This window comes from Polyodon spathula, chromosome 4 (assembly GCF_017654505.1).
Source record: "Polyodon spathula isolate WHYD16114869_AA chromosome 4, ASM1765450v1, whole genome shotgun sequence".
Classification (NCBI taxonomy): Eukaryota; Metazoa; Chordata; class Actinopteri; order Acipenseriformes; family Polyodontidae; genus Polyodon; species Polyodon spathula.
Genome location: NC_054537.1, coordinates 36566070 through 36588980, shown reverse-complemented (window position 1 = coordinate 36588980; position 22911 = coordinate 36566070). Strand labels below are relative to the sequence as shown.

Below are 22911 nucleotides of genomic sequence, written 5' to 3'. Positions count from 1 at the left end.
TGTTAAGACATTAAGCGACAACTTTAAATGATTCCGAAAAAACAAAAACACGTGTATTTAAAATTAAACGAAAAAGATTCAAGGAAAAAAAAAAAGATGAGCATTTAGTTTTTAAATGTTATGTGTAACTGTACAGCAGTATAGTATACCGTAACGCCTATATTATGTCGCAGATGCTTTCTTTATTTTTTTAACAACCAAAAGGAATCTAAAGATCTGATGAAGCTATGTCCAAAACATATATTTCGAATTCTGCAGAGACAATGTGATTGTATTTATTATTTTCATTTTGTTTTTTTAAGGGGCTGGCGTGGGGTGGTCTTACCCCCTGCGGACTGGAGTGTCACGTCACATCTAAATATTCAGTAATTACTCCGGAACCCAGAAAGTAATTCAGTTTGTATCCTTGTTAGGATCTCATCTCTCCTCTGAATTCCTGCATAACTTAGTTCTTGAGTACACCACTGTGGGAATAGCAAAGCCAAAACTTATATTTATTTCCAGTTAATATTTATGTATGTAAAGACTCAACTTCTAAAATGAAACAAATGCAGACTGGAGCAGGACTGAATCTACTCGTCTTGTGTATCCTGATTAGCTGTTCGTTGATTTATGCGACCCCGTCCTCTTCAAGATATAACATATTTTCGCCAGGAGCTGCTTATTCTGGTTCTGCGAGCAGACCCAGCAATAGAAACAAGTAAGTACGTTGCTGAAACATCTTCTTGTTTAATTAGTTGAAGAAGCACTGAAATGCAGCATTGCAATACAAGTAGTGGGCGATGTAACAATGCCCGTGTCTATTGTAATGTAAGTAATACTCATATACGCCAGGAGCTATTTTTAAGGTACCGGGATTTTACAGTGCTTTGGGTGCTTATTTTCTGGTTGTGTTTGTCACGCTGGTCGGTATAAGGAGACCATTAGAACCAGGCAACTCATGATGAAGTAATAACAACGTATTTGAACAATTTGAGTTTTATTCTACCGGTACCGTTTGAAAATAATAATCTCTGAACAAGTGTTGTGAGTTACCCAATTCTAGCTTCCTTGGGACCCAGGCGATGAATTAATTCAAATGGATAACGGTGGTTAGTATCAGCAATGTTCGTCACGCATTAATACAGTACCTATAATGCACGAGAATATGATTTAGGCTACTAATTTAAAATCGCCTGTATCAGTAAGTTTATAATGTATTCTGAACTGATGCTTCATTTCAATTCAGCACGATTTAGCAAAAGGAATTAAACGAATGCATGCATCTGCGGAAATTGCAGCCTGCATTGGAGGATTTTACAACTAACACAATTTCGAAAATGTAATCAGCACAGAGAGGCCAGATAAAGGCGTTTTAGCCATTCCTGATTAGTTTGTCCAGCAGTCAATGATAGCCTCGACAGACAAAATTTGATTTAGCTTAGTTTGACGTTTATTGCTATGGATTGTGTGAATTGAATGCTATTGTGAAACAGACCTCACTGTGTGTGTTTTTTTCTTCTTCTGTATAATAATGTGCACGTTGTTTTTTCTTCTTTAAGGAACTGGTGTGCACATATAGTATATAAGAATGTAAGCTGTGCTGTGCTGGATATACTTGGAAGTTATATGCAGGAAGAGTAAGTATCCTTTGAGAATACTGGGTGGAGATGTCTTGTTTTGCCGTTTTGTATTTTTATTATATTGGTTAGGGAAACACTGGAGAGCTGCATGACTCACTCATGGGATACAGAATGAGGGTGTGGGAAGGAAAAGCACTTCCTGACTTATTGCTGTTGTTGTACTGTGTCTTTTGTCACCTCTATGTCTAACTGAAATATGACACATTTTACTTTATATGCAATCAGCACATTCATTAGTTCAGTTCTTCCAAGGAGTCAGAAACTTGCTTATGGGTCTTATATTATATAGATGTTTTAAAAAAAAAAAAGGATATACAGTTTAAACCTATACAGAAACTGTGTGTTAACCAAGGTACTGAAAGGCATGGTCTAACTGCCCTTGTACAGCACTAGCATCACAAGGTCCCTCTTTGCTGGTTTCTTATACTTTAAGAGGAGATAATGATATATTTTAATTAAATTCAACATTATAGAGTAAAGGTGCACTGCATCCTAGTAGCTAATCACTTACTATGACTTGTGGGAGGTTAATTTCAAGCCAACAGCTTAGTTAAAGTGGACTGACAACTAATTACACCTCTGTAAAATCGAATTTCCAGGGCCTTGGTAATGCATTTCCTTCATTTTTTTTACTAACATTAAATGTTAAGCTATTGTATTGCTTCTTATATGTATACTATGGACATGAACAGAATAAAAAAAAAATTAAAAAGTTCTGTAAGTTGGGCTTTCTGGAGTTTGTTTAAATATTGAGTTTTATAGCTGGGACACCCTGGTAACCGCCCCTCTTCCCTCTTTGTAGTTGTATATTACACACTTTTAAATTGTGGACGTGCTTTTTTAAGATATGCATTAGTGTTCAAATTATTTATTTCACTGTTTAAAAGAAACATTTATTACTCGTTTGCTCATGATGTCATTTATGTTGTTCGAGAGGAACGCTAGCACAGACATATTTATAAGGACACTATTTTTATTTATTTCTTTAGACGTATAGAAAAAACACATTGATCTAATTTTGGAAATTACATTTCCAGTAACAAACTCGAGTAACCAGCCCCAGTGGAATGGGGAATTTCCAATCTTCTTTCAGTTGCAGATTTAGTTTCCCAGCCATCTGAGCCTTTAAAAAAAGTATACATATTGTTTGCTGCTTTACATTTCAACTTTTGTTAATCAAATAGCTAACCGCTGTTAGGAGTAACAAACATTTATTTTTTAATTGAGCTTAATTTTCTGGCTTTAATATTGTATTACGTAACAGTTATGTTTTATTACGTTTTACTCTTCAGTCTATTTAGGTGATGTATAAAACTGTAGAAAAAGGTTGAATTACTTATACAATATGCGGTATATAAACTATGGTATTGTGTGCTTTATACAAAGCAAATAACATTGAAAAAAAATCTTGAGGTCGTGTTACATGAAGAACAGACCAGTTAGGGCAAGATAAATCACGGAGAGGTAACCAAGCAACTGACTACAAAATGGAGGAAGGCAAAAGAAAGTGGAGAGGAGATATGGACAGACGCTTGACTGGCCTCAAATCAGAAGGCTATCAGTCAGGAAATGGGAGAGGCTGTAGTTCAACAATGGGCACCGGATCGCTTTGATGCTACTGATGAGGACTTGTAGTCTTTATAAAGTGCTGACACCTACAATTCGTTTTTTTAATATACAACATTTTTTTGACAGTTTTGTGATTTAAAGCCAGTCTGCTATAACAACCATGCATTAGCAGAACCAAAAGGAGTGTAGTGCTGGTTAAGCACGCTGAAAGCCATCTTTTAACATTGTGTCTTGTCAGTTAATATGGTGTCATGGGAAAATGTCTCTCTTTCTTTTTAGGTATCATACTAATCTCCGCCCCACATACAAGATTGCGTACAAGACAGTTACAGAACTGGAATGGAAATGTTGTCCTGGCTTTAGAGGTGGTGACTGTAAAGAGGTCAAAGAAGGTCCACCAAAACAAACCTCCCTGGGACCAAATACAGCTCCCATACCAGTACAACATGACTCAAGTAAGGCATTTCTACAACCTAGTAAAATATTATCTTACTGGAATTATTCACATGGAAAAAGTCAGGAAGAAATATTACAGCACTGCCATCACCATGGCATGATGGTTACATTTTTAATGATGTATTTTAATGTGTTTATTCTGATGGCGAACACAGGCGACGCGATGCCTAATTTTTCACTATCGATATATCGTTCTCCAAAAAAAGCAGATGCATCGATAAATCAATGTTATGAAAGGATGAATAAAAATAAAAAAAACGCAGTAATACTTGTGGAGCTGTGGATTACTGTGTAACATTGCTAGTAACTGTTATGCATATTAAATTGATTACATCTGTTTAACATAAAGTAAGAGTAACACCCAATCAAGAGGAAGAAAAAAAAAAACTTAGTTATCACTGTCCACAGCAGTTTAGTAACAAGTGTTGTCCATGACTTATATTTGAATTGTGTTAAGGAATATGATAGTGTCCACATTTTGTTTTAATTTAAGCGATGACTGGCACTTGTTTACAATCTGCCCAGCATTACTGAATACCAGCTCACTAGGGACTGTCATTGCCAGGATGCTTAATACTTCTGACCAAACATGTAACTTTTGGAATGTTCTTGGTTGTTTTTCATCATTTTTACTCCAGGGTAGTTCAGATGAATAAATGCAGATTTTGTTTTAAGTTTTGCAGGGTGCCATCTCATTAAATGGTCACGCAGATATGTTGTGTTATTGGAGTACCCCAAAATTCTTTGCTTTACTTTCTTGCCATCTTACTTTAGAAAATAATTGGAAGGCATTGTAGCTTGTCGAGTCTGTATTTGTAATTCTAGCATAATGCTCTTAACTTGCTCTGTTACTTTGAAGACTCCTGCACAGATGCAATCCCATCGGCAAACACTCACAGATATTGCAGTTGTCAAACGATAGAATGCATTGGTAAGTCGATGCATCACCTCAGCCTTAGAAATCAGCAACATACAATTTACATGCATGTATGTTTTTTAAGAAAACAATGAGAAAAATATTTTTCCAATAGCGGTAGTGCCACTCGATGAGGGCGTTACCATGTGGTACATGTCCTTGGCTTTCATTAGCGCCCTTGCCTTTGGCTTGGGGTACAACGCCAGCCACACGGTAGGCACTGTTGCTTCAGTAAAACAGAGTACATGGTTGCTTACAAATAATATGTAAATAATACAAAAATATTCCAAGTGGTAGACAGGTCTGGTTTTGTGAAGCACTCCCACTGCACAGGTTTCAAAGCCATCCAATTAGGGTGTCACTAACAGTTTGTGAAAGTTCCTGTTAGGATCCGGATGGCCTGGTTCTGGCAAGTCAGTGGTTTGGCTAAGTTAGGCACTGGTCCATGACGTATCTTGAAGCTTTGTGTGCCCAACTGTTACATACTATAATTGATTGATCAATTTAATGCAATTACTGTGGTTCTACAAGCTGGATAACCCCCCCCCCACTGGGTATATACAGTTCTATGCATCTTAAATAATCCCCCCCCCCCCCCCCCCCCCCCCCATATGTTTTTTTTTTTATTGCAGTACTTCACAGCACACATTTCTATTGACGTCAACATGATTTAGAGACTAGGGTCATATTATGTTGTATTGTGGGAGTTGCTTCCTTTGAGACCTCTTTTTTCATGGTCTGATTGACTGCAGCTATGTGTTTATATGTGTCCGTTGAAGTATTCATGACAACAGAGCTTATGCCCACTTAAAAACACAAATACACTAATGATTAGTTTATGTACAGTGTTTCAGTGTTAACAATTATTTAATTTATTTTTGCTTGCAGTACCAGAAACAAAAGTGGCACCCAAGGATAATCAAGGAGAGAAAATCGAGCAACTGGAGGATGAGGTGCAGCGTCTTTCCCAGACGGTGCTTGACTTGCAGTCTGCCATTACGGGGATGAATGATAACCTAAGAGTGAACATCCAGGAGGACACCAGCAAAATGCTGGTGACACTGTTGAACAATCTAAACGTGCCTGACAGTGCCCTTGGAGGGGAGACTGAAAGCATTCACTTACCAGGCTTTGGGTATGGCAGAGAGCAGGATGGGATGGAAGCGATCAAGTCTAAGCTTAATGATGTTTCGGACACCTTGACAAGCAAAAGTGTCATGCTGGAAGACCTGAATGGGAAAGTGAATGGCCACGATGGGCAGTTGAGACAGCTCATGGAGGCTGTCCGTGGTCCTCCTGCTACTGCATCATCTTTCGAAATTCATCAGGCATACATAGACAGCAAGTTTGACACGCTGAGAGCCGAGATGCTCGAAGGAATTGAGGCAAGGATGGTCCAACTGAAGAATTCCTGCGACCACAAAATATTATCTGTGCAACAGGAGTGCGAAGAACAAGAAACCAAGTATCTTGGATTAACGGAGCTCTTAGAGACTAAGGAGGCTGATCTGAGGAAAGAAGTCAGTGACCTCAGGTCTAAAATGGAGGAATCACAAGGGACTGAAAAGACTAATTGCTGTAATTCTGGTTCCCTAGTTAAAGACCAGACAAATGACCTTGATAGAAAGGTCCAGCGTATTGCTGAAGCCAACATGGCACTCAACGCAAGGTTGGACAATGAAGTGGCGCGTTTCACAACACTTCAGCTGGAAGATATCTTTGCTGAGCGCCTTGAAGACCTTGAGGCTAAAATGAATATCACTGAGAAGAACTCTGAAGTGCACTGCTTTTACATAGAAGAGAAACTCAGCACACATATTGCAGAAGAGGTGGATGGTCTGAGGGAATTTCTGGATGAGAGGCTGAAGTCTATAGAAGACCAGTATGGCAATATTCTTGAGTTAAGCAATGGCTCTTCCAATGGATTAGATATTGACTTGGTATCTGCAATACAGAGTGAACTGGGATCCAATAAGAAACTGTTTAACAATGAGATTGAACGTCTAGAGGACAGGCTAAAAGGAGTGGAGAAACTCTGCTCTGCTGCAGAATGTAAAACCAATACGGACGATATGGAAAATATCCTAAACAACTTGCAATTGAAAGTAGATGAAAATTCATCAAAGCTCAGAACACTGGACAGCACTGTTCAGAAAGAGATCAGGACAGTCCATCACAACCGCCATAACATTGGGTCAATTGAGAGAGAAATCAGTTCCCTGAAGGATAATGTCAGTGGTTTGGATGGTGTTGTGAAAGGCCTAGGGGACACCTTGAGTAAATACACAGTAGATCTATTGCACATTAACTCTACATGTGGACAGAAGGAGCACATCCTAACTGGAGAGGTTAGCAAAATGCAGGAGGCACTGGATAACCTGTTCTCCCAAAATGCCTTAAATAGTAGTGAGGTCAGCGACCTGAAGAAAAAGCTGGACCAGCTAAGAACTCAGGTTACCGAAGATCTCAGCCAGTGCAAAGAAAGCACCCAAGGCATCCAGAAGGAGGTCTCCAATGTAGATGGCAGAGTGAGCAACATTGAGAATGTGTGCAGCAAGCTGGATACTATGTCTGGCAGCCTGCAGAGGATCAAAGATGGCCTCAACAAACATGTTACTAGCTTGTGGAACTGCGTTCACCAGATCAATGGAACCATAAGGTCTCATTCCAAGGACATTGTTGGACTGAAGGATTCTGTACAGAAATTCCAGACTCAGGTCTCTGACATCGCTAACAACATTAAGGAACTAGTGCAGACCCAGGTCATTCCAGGTAGGTCCTGCATTTACCACTGTTTATGCTTTCTTCTCGCATGTCAATTAAGCCAAGTCTTCATTTGTGATGTTGCTATTTAAATCGCAAGCAGAGCTAACAAGAAATTCTACAATTACTTTTGTAAAGTAATTGTAGAATTGTTGGTGAGCAGGAGCATATTGTTCATAGTAGGGACAAAGTAGCTCATTTATTTGTTTTTGGACAAATACACGTTTTGGGAATTCTACAAACATTATACACTATGGTAAACATTATGTGGTCAGAGTAAGGCCAATTAAATCCATTCGATAAAACACAAAACTAATTGTCTTGGTGGTTTCCACATTCCTTGTCTTTGGCCTGGTATAAAATGTAATTCTTCAGTACGTAGAAAACTACATATATAGGTGTGGCAGGAAATGGCTGAGCAGTGACGTCAGACCAGAAGAAGGAAGCACACAACAAAGGTATCTGCAGTTCAAAAAAACGTGCTGTGGCGCCATTTATTACAGAACACAAAAATAAATAAAATATTTAAACAAAAATAAACACTTGCGCACAGAGCGAAATAAAATAATCACAAATACAAAACACTACAAATTAATCACTTAATTAATTCGGGAGATGGCCACCTTCTACACAAGGTTTTAAATCGACGTGGATGGGCTTCCCGTCCACGCAAAAACAAAACAAACACAAAAACAAAACCTCACGGCTATCCCGTCATATTTACAAATATAAAACAATAAACAAAACAGACGGTGCTTCACCGTTACCTATATACAAAATAAAACACAATACAATAAACAAATAAACAAATACAAAATAACACAGGGGTGGAGGGGGAGACCCCGTTCTAAAAATAAACAAACAATACGATTAAACAGCAGGGCTTTCCTACCACCCTGCTACAATAGGAAATCAATCTATTTTATCAGTCAGACATGAGAAAGAAGTGGCAGAAACTTGAAATAAGCTGAATATAACTGAAGACGACGTTTTCTGCTATGTAACATGTGACACCCATGTGGAAAACCGATGTTGCATATGCAGGGTGCGGCCAGTTTATTCATCCTTATTGCTTGCAGTAACGCTGTGTTCTGCTTGACACAGCTTGGTAACAGCTTGAAGTAGGTATTGGGTTTATTGGGCACCAACTAGAACCTTTCAGGTTCTGATAAATCTTGTTTATAGCCAACTAACAAACAGCTACAGGCTGTCCAAATTCATTTTAAAGGACAATGTGTTCTCTTTGGGGGGGGGAGCATGCAGTACATCCCAACTGTGGCAACTTGTGTTCCAATACATGTTGAAGGCACAAATCATGTTATTTAATATTCAGTATTTATGTAATTATTTAACCAAGTTATATTTAAATGTGATTACTGCTTACAATTTATTATGTATTTCCTTATATTGTACAGCAAATACTATGGTAGATAAGACAAAAATGTCTTATACAAATCAATTAGCACTTTTGTACACACTTCTCTAGATTTTCTTAATATTACTGATGTGATTCACCTGGCCAACAAAGAAGCTTATTGTTTTTGTGTGTTAATTGAAAACAAACCTACCCAAATATGAGTGTGACCTCTTCCTACAGTTCAGCATTTATTCAACCTGAAAGGTAATACAATATTTAACTATCTTCCAGCTTATAACTAAGAAGGAAGCATGTGCGAAGGGTGGCTGGGGGTCACTGGTATTTCATAAACAGGGTGGATAAAGTTAAAGCATCACATGCTTGGAAAAAGTATGTAATGGGGTTACATACTGAGGCTGGAGTTGGCTTAATTGAATCCAGGCTTCATCTTTCATAGATTTCATTGTCAGTATCAGCATTCCCTCTAAGGCTAAAATGTACTCATTTTTCGCAGTAACTGGCAACAACCTTCGCACTCCGTTTACAAACCTTCGCAAGTTATTATCATAAATATCAACCTCAATCGAGACTCCAGCCTCTCAGGGTAAAGCTATTATTTTGAGAGCATTCTTACAAAGTATTAACTTAAGCATATTTGCGTCTGCCTTGCAGCTGATTCTCACATTAGTACACAGCTCACTCGGGCACCAGCGAATCTACTGGTGCAAGGTAGGAGAAGTTGATATCTGGTGATTCTGTTTTTATGGAGAGTGCTGCTCATCAACTTTACAGTTTTTAACTCGTCATGTAATTGAATACTAAAATAGAGTGAAGCACAATCTTCCTGCATTATTTAGAAGATAAATACTCCGGTAAACATTAATAAAAATCACAATACTCACAGTTTTTGTTTTGTTTCCCTTTTAAAAAACGATACGTGATCTATCATCAGAAATATCATCTCAAGCGTCTTGAAACTGGTAAAAATGTAATCAGTACATTAGTCGAAAATACAAATTTTGCACACAGTACTGTACATATTGCTACTCTTACATGACATTGCTGGACTTAGTAAACTGTTTCATATTTTTTATTGTTATTGTAAATGCCAGCAATAAGCTAAGCAAGTCTTTTCAAAACACCTTTATTTGTAGAGTTAGTGGAAGATTGTAAATATGATTCTCACACCTGTGCTGGACATTTTGGTTTTCTGAACTGTTGTAATATAATTCTTAGGTTTGCCTGCTTATTTTAATGCCAGCAATGAGCCAAGTGATGTCTATAAACATTGACAGGTTTGAAGTGTCTTCCGTTGCTTACAGCAACAAGAGTCTGATTGAAAAAAAAAAAAAAAGAATTGTGGTAATATTTATTAAATTTACTTATTTTAACTACCAACATTATATTTATGTTCAAATGCCATATTTAATTATTAATATATTTATAAAAAGTGGGAACAAATGTAACTGACCATTTTTGAAAAACGGAATTTGTATTCCCAAGAATGAAACAAATAGTAGCCCTAAAGATGGTTACAATTGAAGGCAGTGCAGACGCCAGTGTTTTATGCAGTAGTGTAAAGCAATTTTATGCAGGCCACCAGTTAAGCGTGCAGTCTGTATCTATGATAACAACCGACAGGGCTGCATAGGATCAGAGGATGATTCAAAATCAGAGGCCGAGCCACAATAAAAGTCTTGTTTAAAATTTAAGTAAATTGTAAAATTGTTGAGATAGTTGTGTTGGAATATTGTTCCAGAATTGTATAATGCAACACAAATATATTAAATGGGCTAATGAGTGGCCGAAGCTTTCTCACTGGTAATTTACCCTCTCAATGAAAATGGCAAGTTTCTCAGCATCTAAAAAGCTTCGAGAGAACACAGGTCAGTATAGAGACCCCTTAGTGACATGGTTAATGTTTAACTCATATGCATAATTGGTCAAAAATACACACTTTAGGCCTCATTTGTAGGTTTTTTTTTTCCCTGAAGAAGTTTGACTATAAAGTCATGTTGAAACAATGCCAAGTCATTATTGACTGTCAGTCATATAAATCATACTTGTATGATTCATAATGGCTAGAAGCATCATTAGTAGAAATTTCTAATGTATACAATACCCTATTAATATTCAATCTGAAGTAGTTTGTCTATGTATTATACCCCAAGACATTTAGGAAAAGCTTATTGTCGACCAAGGTGTCATCAGCATCACCAGAACAGTTCAAAAAGGATTTTAATATAGTTAAACAAGATCAACATACAACAAAGTGATAACATGCAGCTCTTCAAAAAGTCAACCCATAAACTTAAAAGCAGTTCGGTAAAATGTGATCATTTTCTATAATATTGGGGGGCTTGAAGGAAACTGTTGTGCTGAAGGAGGAATTTATAATTAGAGCTCTGTTTTCTGTCAAGGGTTATAAAGTTAATGAGAAATCTCCCCTCACTTCTACAGCTGTAGCCAAAAGTTTTGCATCATCTTATAGCATTAACTAATTTGGCTTTTAAACTCAAATGAAGCATGCTGAATAATGTTACGTTAACATACTGAATTGCATACTGCTTTGCAGGTTTCCATATAAAAACTGAAATTTAAAAAAAAAAATTACATTTCGAGGTCTAACCTGAAATACTGTACTACTATAATGGCTTCTGGTAGACTTTTGCGATATCATTTAGGAGCTTCTTTAATTACTTAATGTTGAATAAAAGATCTAAATTATGTTCATATAGTTTTGTTTCTGTATATCTCAATGCTAAAATTCTAGGTCATGCTAAACTTTTGGTTATAGCTACAGATTACGTCATGATCACTAATTTCCCTGGGGTGCCTTGCATTACAATACAGTTTATGTCAGCACAGCTGGGGAATGAAAACACCCCACCTACTTGATATTGCCAGTAATTTCCAACTGAGGGCTGTTTCCAGTCTCTAAGCAAGCAGATGTTCACTTTACAGACTTTGGCACGTAAATGTATTTAAATAAATAAGTAATGTCTTCGATATCGGAGCACATTCTTGTTGAGATTTGTGACTGATGTGTCCTTTCCACCATGTTGCTCTGTTTGATTTTCTTTTTGTTTTATGAAGGGGACCTGCTGCAGTAATTGTGGTTCTTTGGCATAAGTAACAGACAGGAAGAAGTGCAAATCTGGAAAGTCAAGGCTTCAAATATTAACGTATAAAGTAGACATGACAGAATATGACACTCTGCATAATTACCAAACAAACAAACAAACCAGGAATACTGCTAAAGTTGGAAATGCATGTTTAATGGTTTTTATTTGTAGTTCAGATTTTTATTTAAAAAAAAAAAATTAAAAATGACCTATTACTGTCAATGATGTAACTTTAGCCAGGAATTTTAAATTTTCAAATGCTTACCTGATAAGCATGCTGAACACAGATATCTGAGTGGGATGTCAGTTATCTGCGTGATAAGTCTAAAAGAAAAAGTGAAATACTGTAGGCTCAAAGTGAACATATGTCCCATGGTGTAAGGTTGCAGTGGGGCCCAGTCCTCAGACTGCCAGCAGGGCCTGTCTTCTGGCTGAGCTGCTTAATCAAGTCCATGTGATCGTTGGGTTTTTATCAGCCAAAAGGATTGCCTTATCTTTTGGTAATGAATGCAGTTACTCCTGAAAGCAGTAGGACTCTTATGTAAGGTAGTTTACGAGATTGAATTAAGCATCCTTCAGTATGTGTCATGCTTTACCACACCAATATTTTTACCATATGTTTTATAATCTACTAATCTACTAATCTTTGCTTTACGACACATTGCTATGCTTTAAGCATGCTATACAGCAATAAACCTTTTTATTGTTTGGTACTTTTAATAGCATTCCAGTATACCCTAAGCTGGTGTCACAGACCACAATTAGCACTAATTTAGGACCTTACCAAAGGTAACACTAGGTAAAAGTCTTGTGTGATTTTGATTCTTAGTTAATGGGTTACTCAAGGCAGTGGATACATGTAATTACTAACACTAGATTTATAGCCATGGTTTTTAATGTATTTTCTTTATTGTCTAAGAGCCAGCAGGCAGCCCTGTGACTCAAGCAACCCAGCTCTTCTCTGGTTTGAAGAAAGATAACTGGAAACATCCTGTATTTGCATTCTGTGTCAAAAGCAGCTACCATTTTCCTTTAATTTCTGCCAGTTTCAGTACAGGGAAGCCCCACACTTTGAAGTCTGAAGTCCTTGTGAGGCCTACAGGCTTCTAGAGTTGCTTTTTTGAAGCCTTGGCCAGTTTCATGTCCCACTACCAGTTATCGGTTTATATCTGAGTTAGTTTAGGAACTAGGGTATCTAATTTTCTATAAAAGCAGACTTAGAATTAAACCCACTACCAACACTAAACACACAAACCCCTTGGAGCTATGTCTATGCATAAGATTATACAAAACAAAGTTGGGAAATGTATTGTATTTTAATTTGTAAAACATTGCTGATAATGTTACGAAATTAAAGTGGAGTAGCCAATTGCTTGCAATGTTGTGACACATCCAAATCAAAGTTTAAAAAGACATTTTTTTCTGAACAAAAGTCAAGACCCGTTGTAAAACAAAAATATTTGACTAGGGTGGACTTAAGAAAACATTATTGAAACCATTGTAAACTTCAGTTGAAAACTAACACTGTTACATTATGTATATCATATGAATACTGTCTCCTACTTTATGGGCAGATTTTTTTTTTTTGCACTTTATTTTGCTCTGAGCACTAATTTTCATAATCTGTGTGTCAATAAATGTATAATAAGTTGCAAAAATGTTTTTAATTGCAGCATAATACCAGCGCTTTGCTTCACAGCTAGGTTTAACACTTTTTTTCACCACTTGCAGAAAAAGGGGATACAGGCCTCCCAACAGTGCCAAGAGCACCAGTTCGTCCCATTACTCCCGAACTACATGTCCTTCCCAGACAACGTGTGCCTGTCATTTCCAGGCCACATGTGCCAGTGACCGCTTGGCCACATGTGCCTGTGGTTCCGAGACAGCGTGAGGTGGTGATGGAGACTGGGGAAGCAGGCCCTCCGGGGACAGCTCTAAAAAAGGTGTCCGTTCTCCCTGAAGGCACTAATAGATTCATGCCAGACTTGAAGGGGTTTGCAGGAGCACCAGGTAAGTGAAAAAAATGACCTACATTTTAGTTCACAGTTGATAGTGTGCTAGTATTATATAATAAGGCTGCAGAAGGAACAGTATAAGTTTTAACAATAAAACACATGTTAAATAATTTACTCAAGGTTCAGTATATTTATTGTTATGAGTGCTATAGATTATGCCTAGTTATATATTGTTTAAATTGTTTTATACCCTTGTGGTCGGGTAGCATTTACAATGAGAGTACGAGACCAGAAAGCTGCAGTTTAAGTGCTCATGCGCATTTTATTTACAATACAAAACCCCACACTAAACAACACCATAATTAATTCTAAACTAACCCTTAACCCCCTCCCTGCCAACCCAATATTCCCCACACCCCTCAGAAAAAATGCCATTGTTTTTTCCTCAAAATAGGACCACTACTGCAAATTAAAGCTTCATGCACATTCAAACCAATTAAGCAGAAAAACACTAATAATGTGTATTCTCCCTTGAGATAGGAAGTTGTAAAGCGATGTTCCTTTTCAAATACGAAACAAGTACTGAATGGGTATTTACCGAATCCTGAAAATTGTATACCAAAGCTTCTCTTTGAGTCTGACACAGTGATGGCCTCATCCCCGAGGGCACAAAAAGCCTGCACTCGCAGAGCCTTGTTCAGTATTAAGTACTTAGTTGCTTCTATCTCTATATATTCACAATTATTGTGTTTTTACACAAGTGATATGTGATATTAAACTCATCACTGCAATATATATATATATTTTTTTTTTTACTAATTATACATATTGTGTGCATTGCAGCCTGCTGATGGTTGCGTCCCGCTGCAGCCAGCACTCGAGTCGCTCCTTCCCAGGGATCCAGCAACATAAGTCGGGTGACTTTGTGCTCCCCCCGTCCCAGGCTGCATATTGCTGACTGGAGTTTATCTGATTTCTCGTTTTGCTAATTTGCACAATACGAGACATTTTATATTATTTCTGTAACTGTTTTTTTGTTGAGGAAGTATTTTTTCTGTTTTTTACAGATACTATGCACTGGCCTCTCTGCACCGATATGCTCAGCACACAAGCAGCTGTTGGGCTCAGCAGCACTGCGCAAGACCAAGATACTCACTTCGGTTGTGGTTGCTTGCAGACTCAACCACAGTATCTTGATGTTGTTTTGAAGACCGCTTTTTAGCATCACTCAGTCTCAGTTCCTCAGTCCCGTATGTGGTACTGACTGAGTGGTTTTGCCAGTGGCTTTCCCTGTACGTTGCGGTGGCTGCGAACCGGTCGAACCATAGCGGTACAGAACCAGGACCGAGGTTACTGGTAAAGCCACTAAATTGGTAACAACCTGGCGTCGTCCCTGTACTGACCTGGTGCCAAACCCAGTTCCGACCCAGTACCATACCTGTACAGACCCGGTCACCGAACTGCCCAGTTACAACCTGATTCTAGCACGCTACTGACCGGTGCCAAGGTCTTCCCCATCACCCTCTCTTAGAGAGGTGGCTGCATCCTCACCCCATGGCTCTGTGCAAAGGGAGAGTGGACAACGCACCCTGGAAAGTAGCCCAGGCTGGAAACAGTCCTCCGATAGAAAAGCTCTAGGCAGCTGTTTCCCACCAAGGAACTGTTCCTGCAAAATTACTGCAGGAACATTCGGCGCCACCTGTCCAGCCAGTCCCCTTGGGGCCTCAGGGCTCTACAAGCACAGATTGGTCGCAGGAGGACACACTGTCCATCACTGCCTCTGAGGAGGTGGGTGAACAGGAGCTGGCATTCCTGTCTCAGGATGTGGAGTCTGACTGCACGTCCCCTGTGGTTAAGCTCTCCCTGTCAGCAGAGCATCTACCCCTGATCAAAAGGGCCACTGCAATTTTGCAAGTGCCCTGGCCAATAGCAGGGGAAACAAGGCAGCCGATTTTTGACGATAAGCCTACCACTTCCCGCATCTCCAGTACGTAAACCAGCATCAAACTGGTGCTTCTGCAGCCAGCTGTGCCCGCTGCCAGAGGTGATGTTCGGAACTGGCCCACAGCTGCTCATCGTGGAGGCTTTAATACAGGGGTCTCCAACCTTTTTACTATGGAGAGCTACTTCTGATTTGCAAAAACATTTGTGAGCCACTCTTCAAAGAACTCCAAGCTAAAAATAAAAAATGTTATTCTTACCTAGATTTCAGTGTGAGACACTGCATGCTGTCTACCAGCCCAGCAAAATCTGGCTTGTAATTGAAATCTAGCATTAAAGTCTGGCAAGAGATCACAATATTTACTGTGTCCAAAAGTTCTATAGCGACTTCATTTCCCTTCACTGTTTCTTGCAGAAAATGCTGGATTTTTTACTTCTGCAGCTGTTGTTCCCAGTAATCCAACGTTGATTTGAAAGCCTTCACAGCACTAGTCATGTCTGCAGATGTTGTTGGGTTTTTTTTTATTTATTTTTTTTCATTGCAAGTCACAGTTCAGGCTGTTTCATTTCTCTGTGACATCAGTTAAAGATGCCAAGTCAAGCAGCCACCACACTGTCAGTCAACTGCACAACTGTTGTTTCTTGACTCCAAAAAAGTTGTAATTTCTGAAGCAGGAGAACAAAATCGGCGCAGTACTCTCTCCCTCTGCTAAGCCTCCTTATTTCAGAGTGAAGCAAAAGATCTGCGTGCTCTGCGGAAACGCTGAGTAGTGTTTAAAACTGACGGTGTTGTAGGGCTGTAGCTCCAATTTAGTTAAATATTTTTACAACAAAAATCATAACGTGGTCAAATCCCATTGCTTTGATGCAAAGTACCTGTTGATGTAAAATACAGTGGTAGTTGAGGGAAACTGGTTAAACATACTATGAAGCCCATGTGACATTGTCATTGTGGGAGCTCCATGTGATGTTACTGACACAAGCTTTTCACGCTAAAGTCCTTGAACACCATTCGAACAAATACAGCCAGCTGATTGATCAGTGTCGCTTGAGTCAACAGATCTATCACACTGTATTGAAAACCACTGACAACAACATAAATCCCGGTCTGTCTGTTCACAGACGTCTTCGGGTAATGCCGATACACCGCTCCCAGTTGCATGTCAGTTATGGCACACATTATTTCACACATTATTTTCTGGTTTTTAAATCTTTGAATAATGATTTAGCCATGAAAGTCATTGCTGCCTTTACCAATGCACCGTCTGTAAACGGCATCTTATTTTTTGCTAGAAAGTAAGCAGTTTGGAAAGAGGCTTCTGTTGCATGCTTTTTTTTTACTGGTTTGGTTAAAAAAAAAAAAAAAAAAAAAAAAAACTGCTGTTTCTGCAAAGTCGGCTTTAGTTAACTTACTTTTGTGACTCGGAGATTGCTTCCTGCCTGAAATGTCAACATTTCAATTTTTTTCCAGTTTCAACTCCCGCACCACAAATCAGGCAAATGCACTTGCCATTTACTCTTGTAAACAAAAACTAATGTTTGTGAAGTGACAGAAGCCGCAGGCTGAGCAGGAACCTTAGGAATTTGCTGCCACAGGCCCAGGGCCCCTTCTCAGAGAGCCATCTGGACTATTGGCGCCAGTGCACCACAGACTTCTTAGTGCTTACTACCGTTTAGACTGGCTATTTGCTGCAGTTCAATCAGTCACGGACCCACAGGATGCTGCAATGGTGTCTCAAGAGGTAGCAGCTGCTGCAAAAATAGTCTATTCTCATGATAAACCCCATCCAGTTGAAGGGTTCTACTCCAGGTACTTCCTAGTGCCAAAGCAAACCGATCCTCGACTTAAGACAGGTCAACCTGTATCTGGGCCGAAGAAGGTTCAAAATGTTGACAATGCAACAAGCTGTTGCAGTCAATCAAGCCAGGCGACTGGTTCATCACGGTGGACCGTAAAGATGCCTTTTTCCACATGTCTAAAGGCACGCTCTTGGTGGAAACAGCTGGCCCATCTATGCCTAGGCCTGGTGCTGGGCAGTGCCACCAGAAGAGAGGTCGTCAGCACGGACAATGTGGAGACCCTGACTAGGGAGGTTCCACACACCTTGTGCAACACTCCAATTCTACACAGCGCCCCTGATGCAGCTCCTGAGCGGCCAGCCGTGGAGACTGCCAACGCACCGTGACCTGCTCAGTCAGGCACAGGGGATCTTATGGCATCCTGACATACCGAGCCTGCAGCTATGGGTCTAGCCCAGGCCCTAAATGGCTGCATTTGAGCCAGCTGGCTCTGTCCATCAGGGTTATTGACACCCTACAAAATGCCAGGGCAGGTTCCCAGTACGTGTACAAATGACGCATCTTTCAGAAGTGGTGTCAACCTCATGACCTCAGTAATACTGCAATTTTTGCAGGACCTATTTGACTCGCTGGAGGCTAAATGTGGTGCTTAATGCACTCATGAAGCCTCCATTTGAGGCCCTGCATTCAGCTGAGCTGACATTTTTATCATTTAATAGCATCTTTCTTGCTTGCTGTCGCCTCTGCAAAGCAGGTGAGTGAGATGCAGGCATTCTCTATTGCAAAAGCCTGCTTAATTTTTACAGAGGCCAGGACAAAGGTCACGGTCCATACCGATCCTTTTCTCGGTGTTCCGTGCCAACCAGTCTGTGGAATTGGAGGCTCCATCCACCTCCTTTCCAGTCTGACAGAAAGTGACAGCTCCATATGCTCTGCCAAGTTTGGGCTCTGGCATACTATTTTGCCAGGACGAAAAGTTGGAGGAAGTCCGAAATTTATTTTGTTTGTTGTGGGGCCCATGGTCAAGCCCTGTCTGCGCAGCGGCTGTCCAAGTGGATAGCAGACACGGTCAGGACTGCTTGCCCCCTCCAGAAAAGCTCACTGCCCATTCCACCAGTGGCATGGCAACTTCCTGGGCTTTATTCCAGGGTGCATCTGTCAAATACATGTGTAATGCAGCAGGGTGGGCTACTCCAAATACCTTCACTAGGTTCTACAGACTTAATATCGTGGTCCTCAAAACACTGGTTTTGGAACTCGTGTGTTAAGGGTAGCTTTACAGTGGACCCTTACAATACAGGCATAGAGGTGAAAATATCCCACAATTTTTTCTCCCTAGCTACTTGTTATTGGAGTTCTCAATGGTAATATCCTTGGCTTAGCCTTGTAGCATTCTGGTCGTTCTGCTATCTTGCCTTTGCGACGGCTTTGATATGTTCACCCATTCGGTACATTTCGTACTTGAAAGGGAACGTTATGTTATTATCAAAACCCTGGTTCCCTAGAAATGTAACCATTAACCGTCAAGATCGCTTGGTCCATGATTGCAGCAGGCTTGAATGAAAAATGGCACCCAGATCTGTGAGCGCAGTATTTTTATGTCCTCGAGGGTGGGGCCATTACTGCATCACAGGATCAAATTGCAGCTTTGTAATACAATTTCAGGTCTTTAGGAGGTAAATACCCATCCGGTAATGGTTACATTTCTGTTTCAGGGAACCAGTGTTATAATATTAACCTAACGATTTCTTGATTTGGCCTTAGTATTTCAGTTAGTGAAAGAGGCTTTCGTTACACATTCTTCACCAAATCACATTATTACTATTTTTTTTAAAATGACAAGGAAAGAAAAAGCAATCTCTTTGACTTGCAAGTATTCCAACCTGTGCAAATGAGTCACCATACCAGCATAGCTTGGACCTTTTAAAACCAATGCACTTGACAACCAAGTTACTTTTGAGAGGTGATGTGGGGTTGGGGCCCCTATTTTACGTGATCTAGCACACTGAAGAGTGTTCAAGTATGGTGCATTATCCTAATATCTAGGCTTTTGAAAAACAGTGCTAGGCTTGGACCATATTTAAACACTGGAGTGTTATTGCTTTCTTATTTCTTTCTTCATATTACTATACATTTAATCAACTCTCTTTTCCCCATAGGTTATCTTCTTACTCCCACATTTTATAAGCCTGATGTTATTCCAGGTAATGCTTGCATTTTCTTGTCAATTAGATTCAGAATTTACCCTTTGATTTAAAAATGTTAAATAACTTTGATCAATTCTTTATTTTTCTGTAGGCCGTCCTCCTCTTAAGCCCACGTCTTTTAAACCTAATGTAATTCCAGGTAAAGTCTGAAGCATTTTTACCTCTGCTACTGTCCTACTAAACTGTTAAAGCACAGCTCTGTAGTTTTGAAATATATTACGAAAGCAGATACCCCTCCCTCAATTGAAAGATAAACACTAAACTAAGCTGCAAGTTAGAAAAAAGGACTCTGGTGGGATGTCTCCCAGATGACAGTAAAAAGCTAAGATCACCCTTGTTGTTATAATTCTGTATAATCCCTTCAGCAGTATCAGACAAGGTCCATTTACACAACAGAATTGCATGGGCTAAGACAGATTCTCAAAATATGCTTTAAAAAGATTTTGTAAGAATTACAACTACCTGATTTTGTGTCTATAGTCTATTCATTGAACAACATGCACTGCAGTTTTATTGAATGTCTCTTGAATGAACATGCTTTCTCTATTTGCAGTCAGCAGCTTTGACGTAGAAGAGCCTTTCTCCTTTTCTGCGGGTCTCACTCGGAAGCCGTTCCCTGGGGACGTGGGAGTGATCCGCTTCAACAAGGTCCTTGTGAATGATGGAGGCCATTACAACCCACGCACAGGTAACAATGCACCTGAAGAGGAAAGGGGTTGATTGTAACAGTGAAAGATATGGTGAAGGTTAAAATACATTACTCATACGGCTATGCTCACTGTTTACTTTGAATGAATGCAACAAGCTTAGATCAAGCTGTGAGAAAGATGACACTTTTTTCTTTTTTTTCCCTATGTCTATCTAGACTATTAAACTTTTATGGCACCAAGTCCTTGTTTCCCTAAGAATAATACCTTGTTGAGTAATGTTTACCTATCAGGATATCCTGCAAGAGGCTTTAGATATAGGGTATTTACATGTCAGATCAACCAAAATCCAGGAAAATCCTTGCCTCAAGATTTTTATTTTGCTTTTGCGTATGTTTGGTGTAGTGGAAGATACAGGTCAGGTATGAAACCAGGCCAGATATCTAAGCTCAGTGATGAAGATTTGCTGAGCTACACCTCCTTTTGTGGTGTATCTCATTTTGGAGTGATTGAAATGATATTTAGGATGGCAGTAGCCCTATGAATGCTTCTGTACGGATAGCGTTGCTGGGGGCTTAACATTGAAAAATTGTCCAATTGTCGAATTCCTGAGTGATTTAAGTGCATGCTCCTTCTAAAGTAGAAGAGATCACTTTCAAATTGCTTAGGTGTGCTCACTCAAGTCAGATAACACCCTCTAGTATGCTAAACTGCATATGGCATTGACTTCAGTTTTATTGCGGAGATTTACGCGTCATATTTTGCCATTTATAGCTGCTTTCGGCTACCACTGTACTCACTTAGGATTTGTACAATTAAGGTATAAACTCTTTTTTTTTTATTGCAGGTATCCTCACTGCCCCCTATAGGGGTCGGTACCTGATCAGTGCAGTTCTAGTACCAGAGCGGGATGAACGTGTGGAAGCTATACTGTCCGTTTCACATGAGAGTGTTGTTCGTCTGGACACATCTGGCTACAGAAAGGAACTGCGTGAATACAACAAACCCAGCCTGGGGCACAAGGGATGTGGAGGGAGCGGCACGTTCAATGTGATTCTTAATCTGAAACAGGGGGATGAAGTGAGTCTTGTAGTGACAGCAGGCAAACTGGCTTACACAGGGTCAAATGAAATCTTATCCACTTATAGTGGAGTGTTTCTGTATCCAGGCCCCTCCCACAAATAAGCAGAAAGCAGTGGACTAAAACTTTAGACAAAAAAAAAAAACCTAAGAATTTTTTTCAGAGCCTTAATAGATTTCTATATAACCTATATGTGTGTGTCTTTCACTTTATCACTTAATCCTGTTTTGCCAAAACACACAGGTTGTTTACATGTTGAAAGTTAGCCGCAGAGTTTTGTTGCCATGCTCGTGACAATGGATTGTAAGCAACCCCATAGTTTCCAAGAACTGCTGTACTGCTTAGTGTTATGTTGTGCACTTGTTTAGTGTCGTACATACAGTAATCCGTCACATATCTGCCCTAGCCATTTATCCGCCAATTCTTCAGCAACATTAGTTTATTACTGAACAGGGATTAGTTCAGAGATTGTAGATTCTACCAAAGTTTTCGTGCACTGTGTTGCATGTGCTCCATGCGCTGTTCAATTCAGTTGATATGTAAATAATCCTGTTCGCCTGTCACTCAGCAGCCAGTGCATGCATTCACACTGCTGATGGATACCCTGTCACATGCATTAATACCCTGTATCTTTCTAAAGAAGGGATTTAGGAGAACACTCTAATAAAAGCTGAATCCCAAAACAATAATTTTGTGAATATAGTAATTGTTACAGCTGTGTATAATGGTATTTAAAACCGCTTCATTCATCCATCTTTTGACATATCCGCCCTTACTCTGGTCCCACCACAGTTGGATATGCGACGGATTACTGTACTGTGTTTGGAAGAGACCACGTGGCTGCAAAAGCAGCAGCTTTCTAAACTGCAGTTTTGACTGTTTCAATCAAGTGGTTTCCATGGCAGGGACGACTCGTGAACTGAAGCAGCATGTATATATAACTTAAACACAGACATGTTTGTTTCTTACATTAAAATATATTTAGACTATTCTGATTTCAAATAAATGCATAAAAGCAAGATGTCCATTTGTTCACTTTGTTACAAATGTACTGTAACATTTTTATATTTCAAAAGGCCATGTTTTATAATTTATTGTAAATTATACATGTCACTATTACATTTATTTGAAAGAAAAAATTGTATCCTTTCGAATTGAAAATCGTGTCACTGATTGTGTGTGTGTGTGTGTGTGTATATATATATATATATATATATAATATATATATATATAATATATATATATATATATATATATATATATATATATATATATATATATAAGCTATGCTTTGGGTTATGGATGTTTGTGTATGTTAAGCAGTGTTCAAGCATATTAGTGCAGTTATTACTGCTTAAAAATGTGTTTTTGGTAAATAAATTCTCACTCTCCAGTAAAAAGTAAGTATTGGGGCCCGAGAAATATAAATGTTACACATCCCCACGTGTTGCTACAACTGTTTAAATAACCAA

General features: G+C 39.3%; 1 protein-coding gene across 1 annotated transcript; it reads left to right on the top strand.

Annotated features, from left to right (window-relative positions):
• Positions 1–363: 363 nt before the first annotated feature.
• LOC121314493 (EMILIN-2-like) lies at positions 364–22651 on the top strand. Its single transcript, XM_041247847.1, has 9 exons — positions 364–700; positions 1542–1619; positions 3471–3646; positions 5452–7335; positions 13540–13818; positions 19664–19708; positions 19803–19850; positions 20265–20399; positions 21206–22651. Exons 1-9 carry the CDS (start codon positions 540–542, stop codon positions 21541–21543), a joined length of 3144 nt encoding a protein of 1047 aa, XP_041103781.1. The 5' UTR covers positions 364–539; the 3' UTR covers positions 21544–22651.
• Positions 22652–22911: the final 260 nt, after the last annotated feature.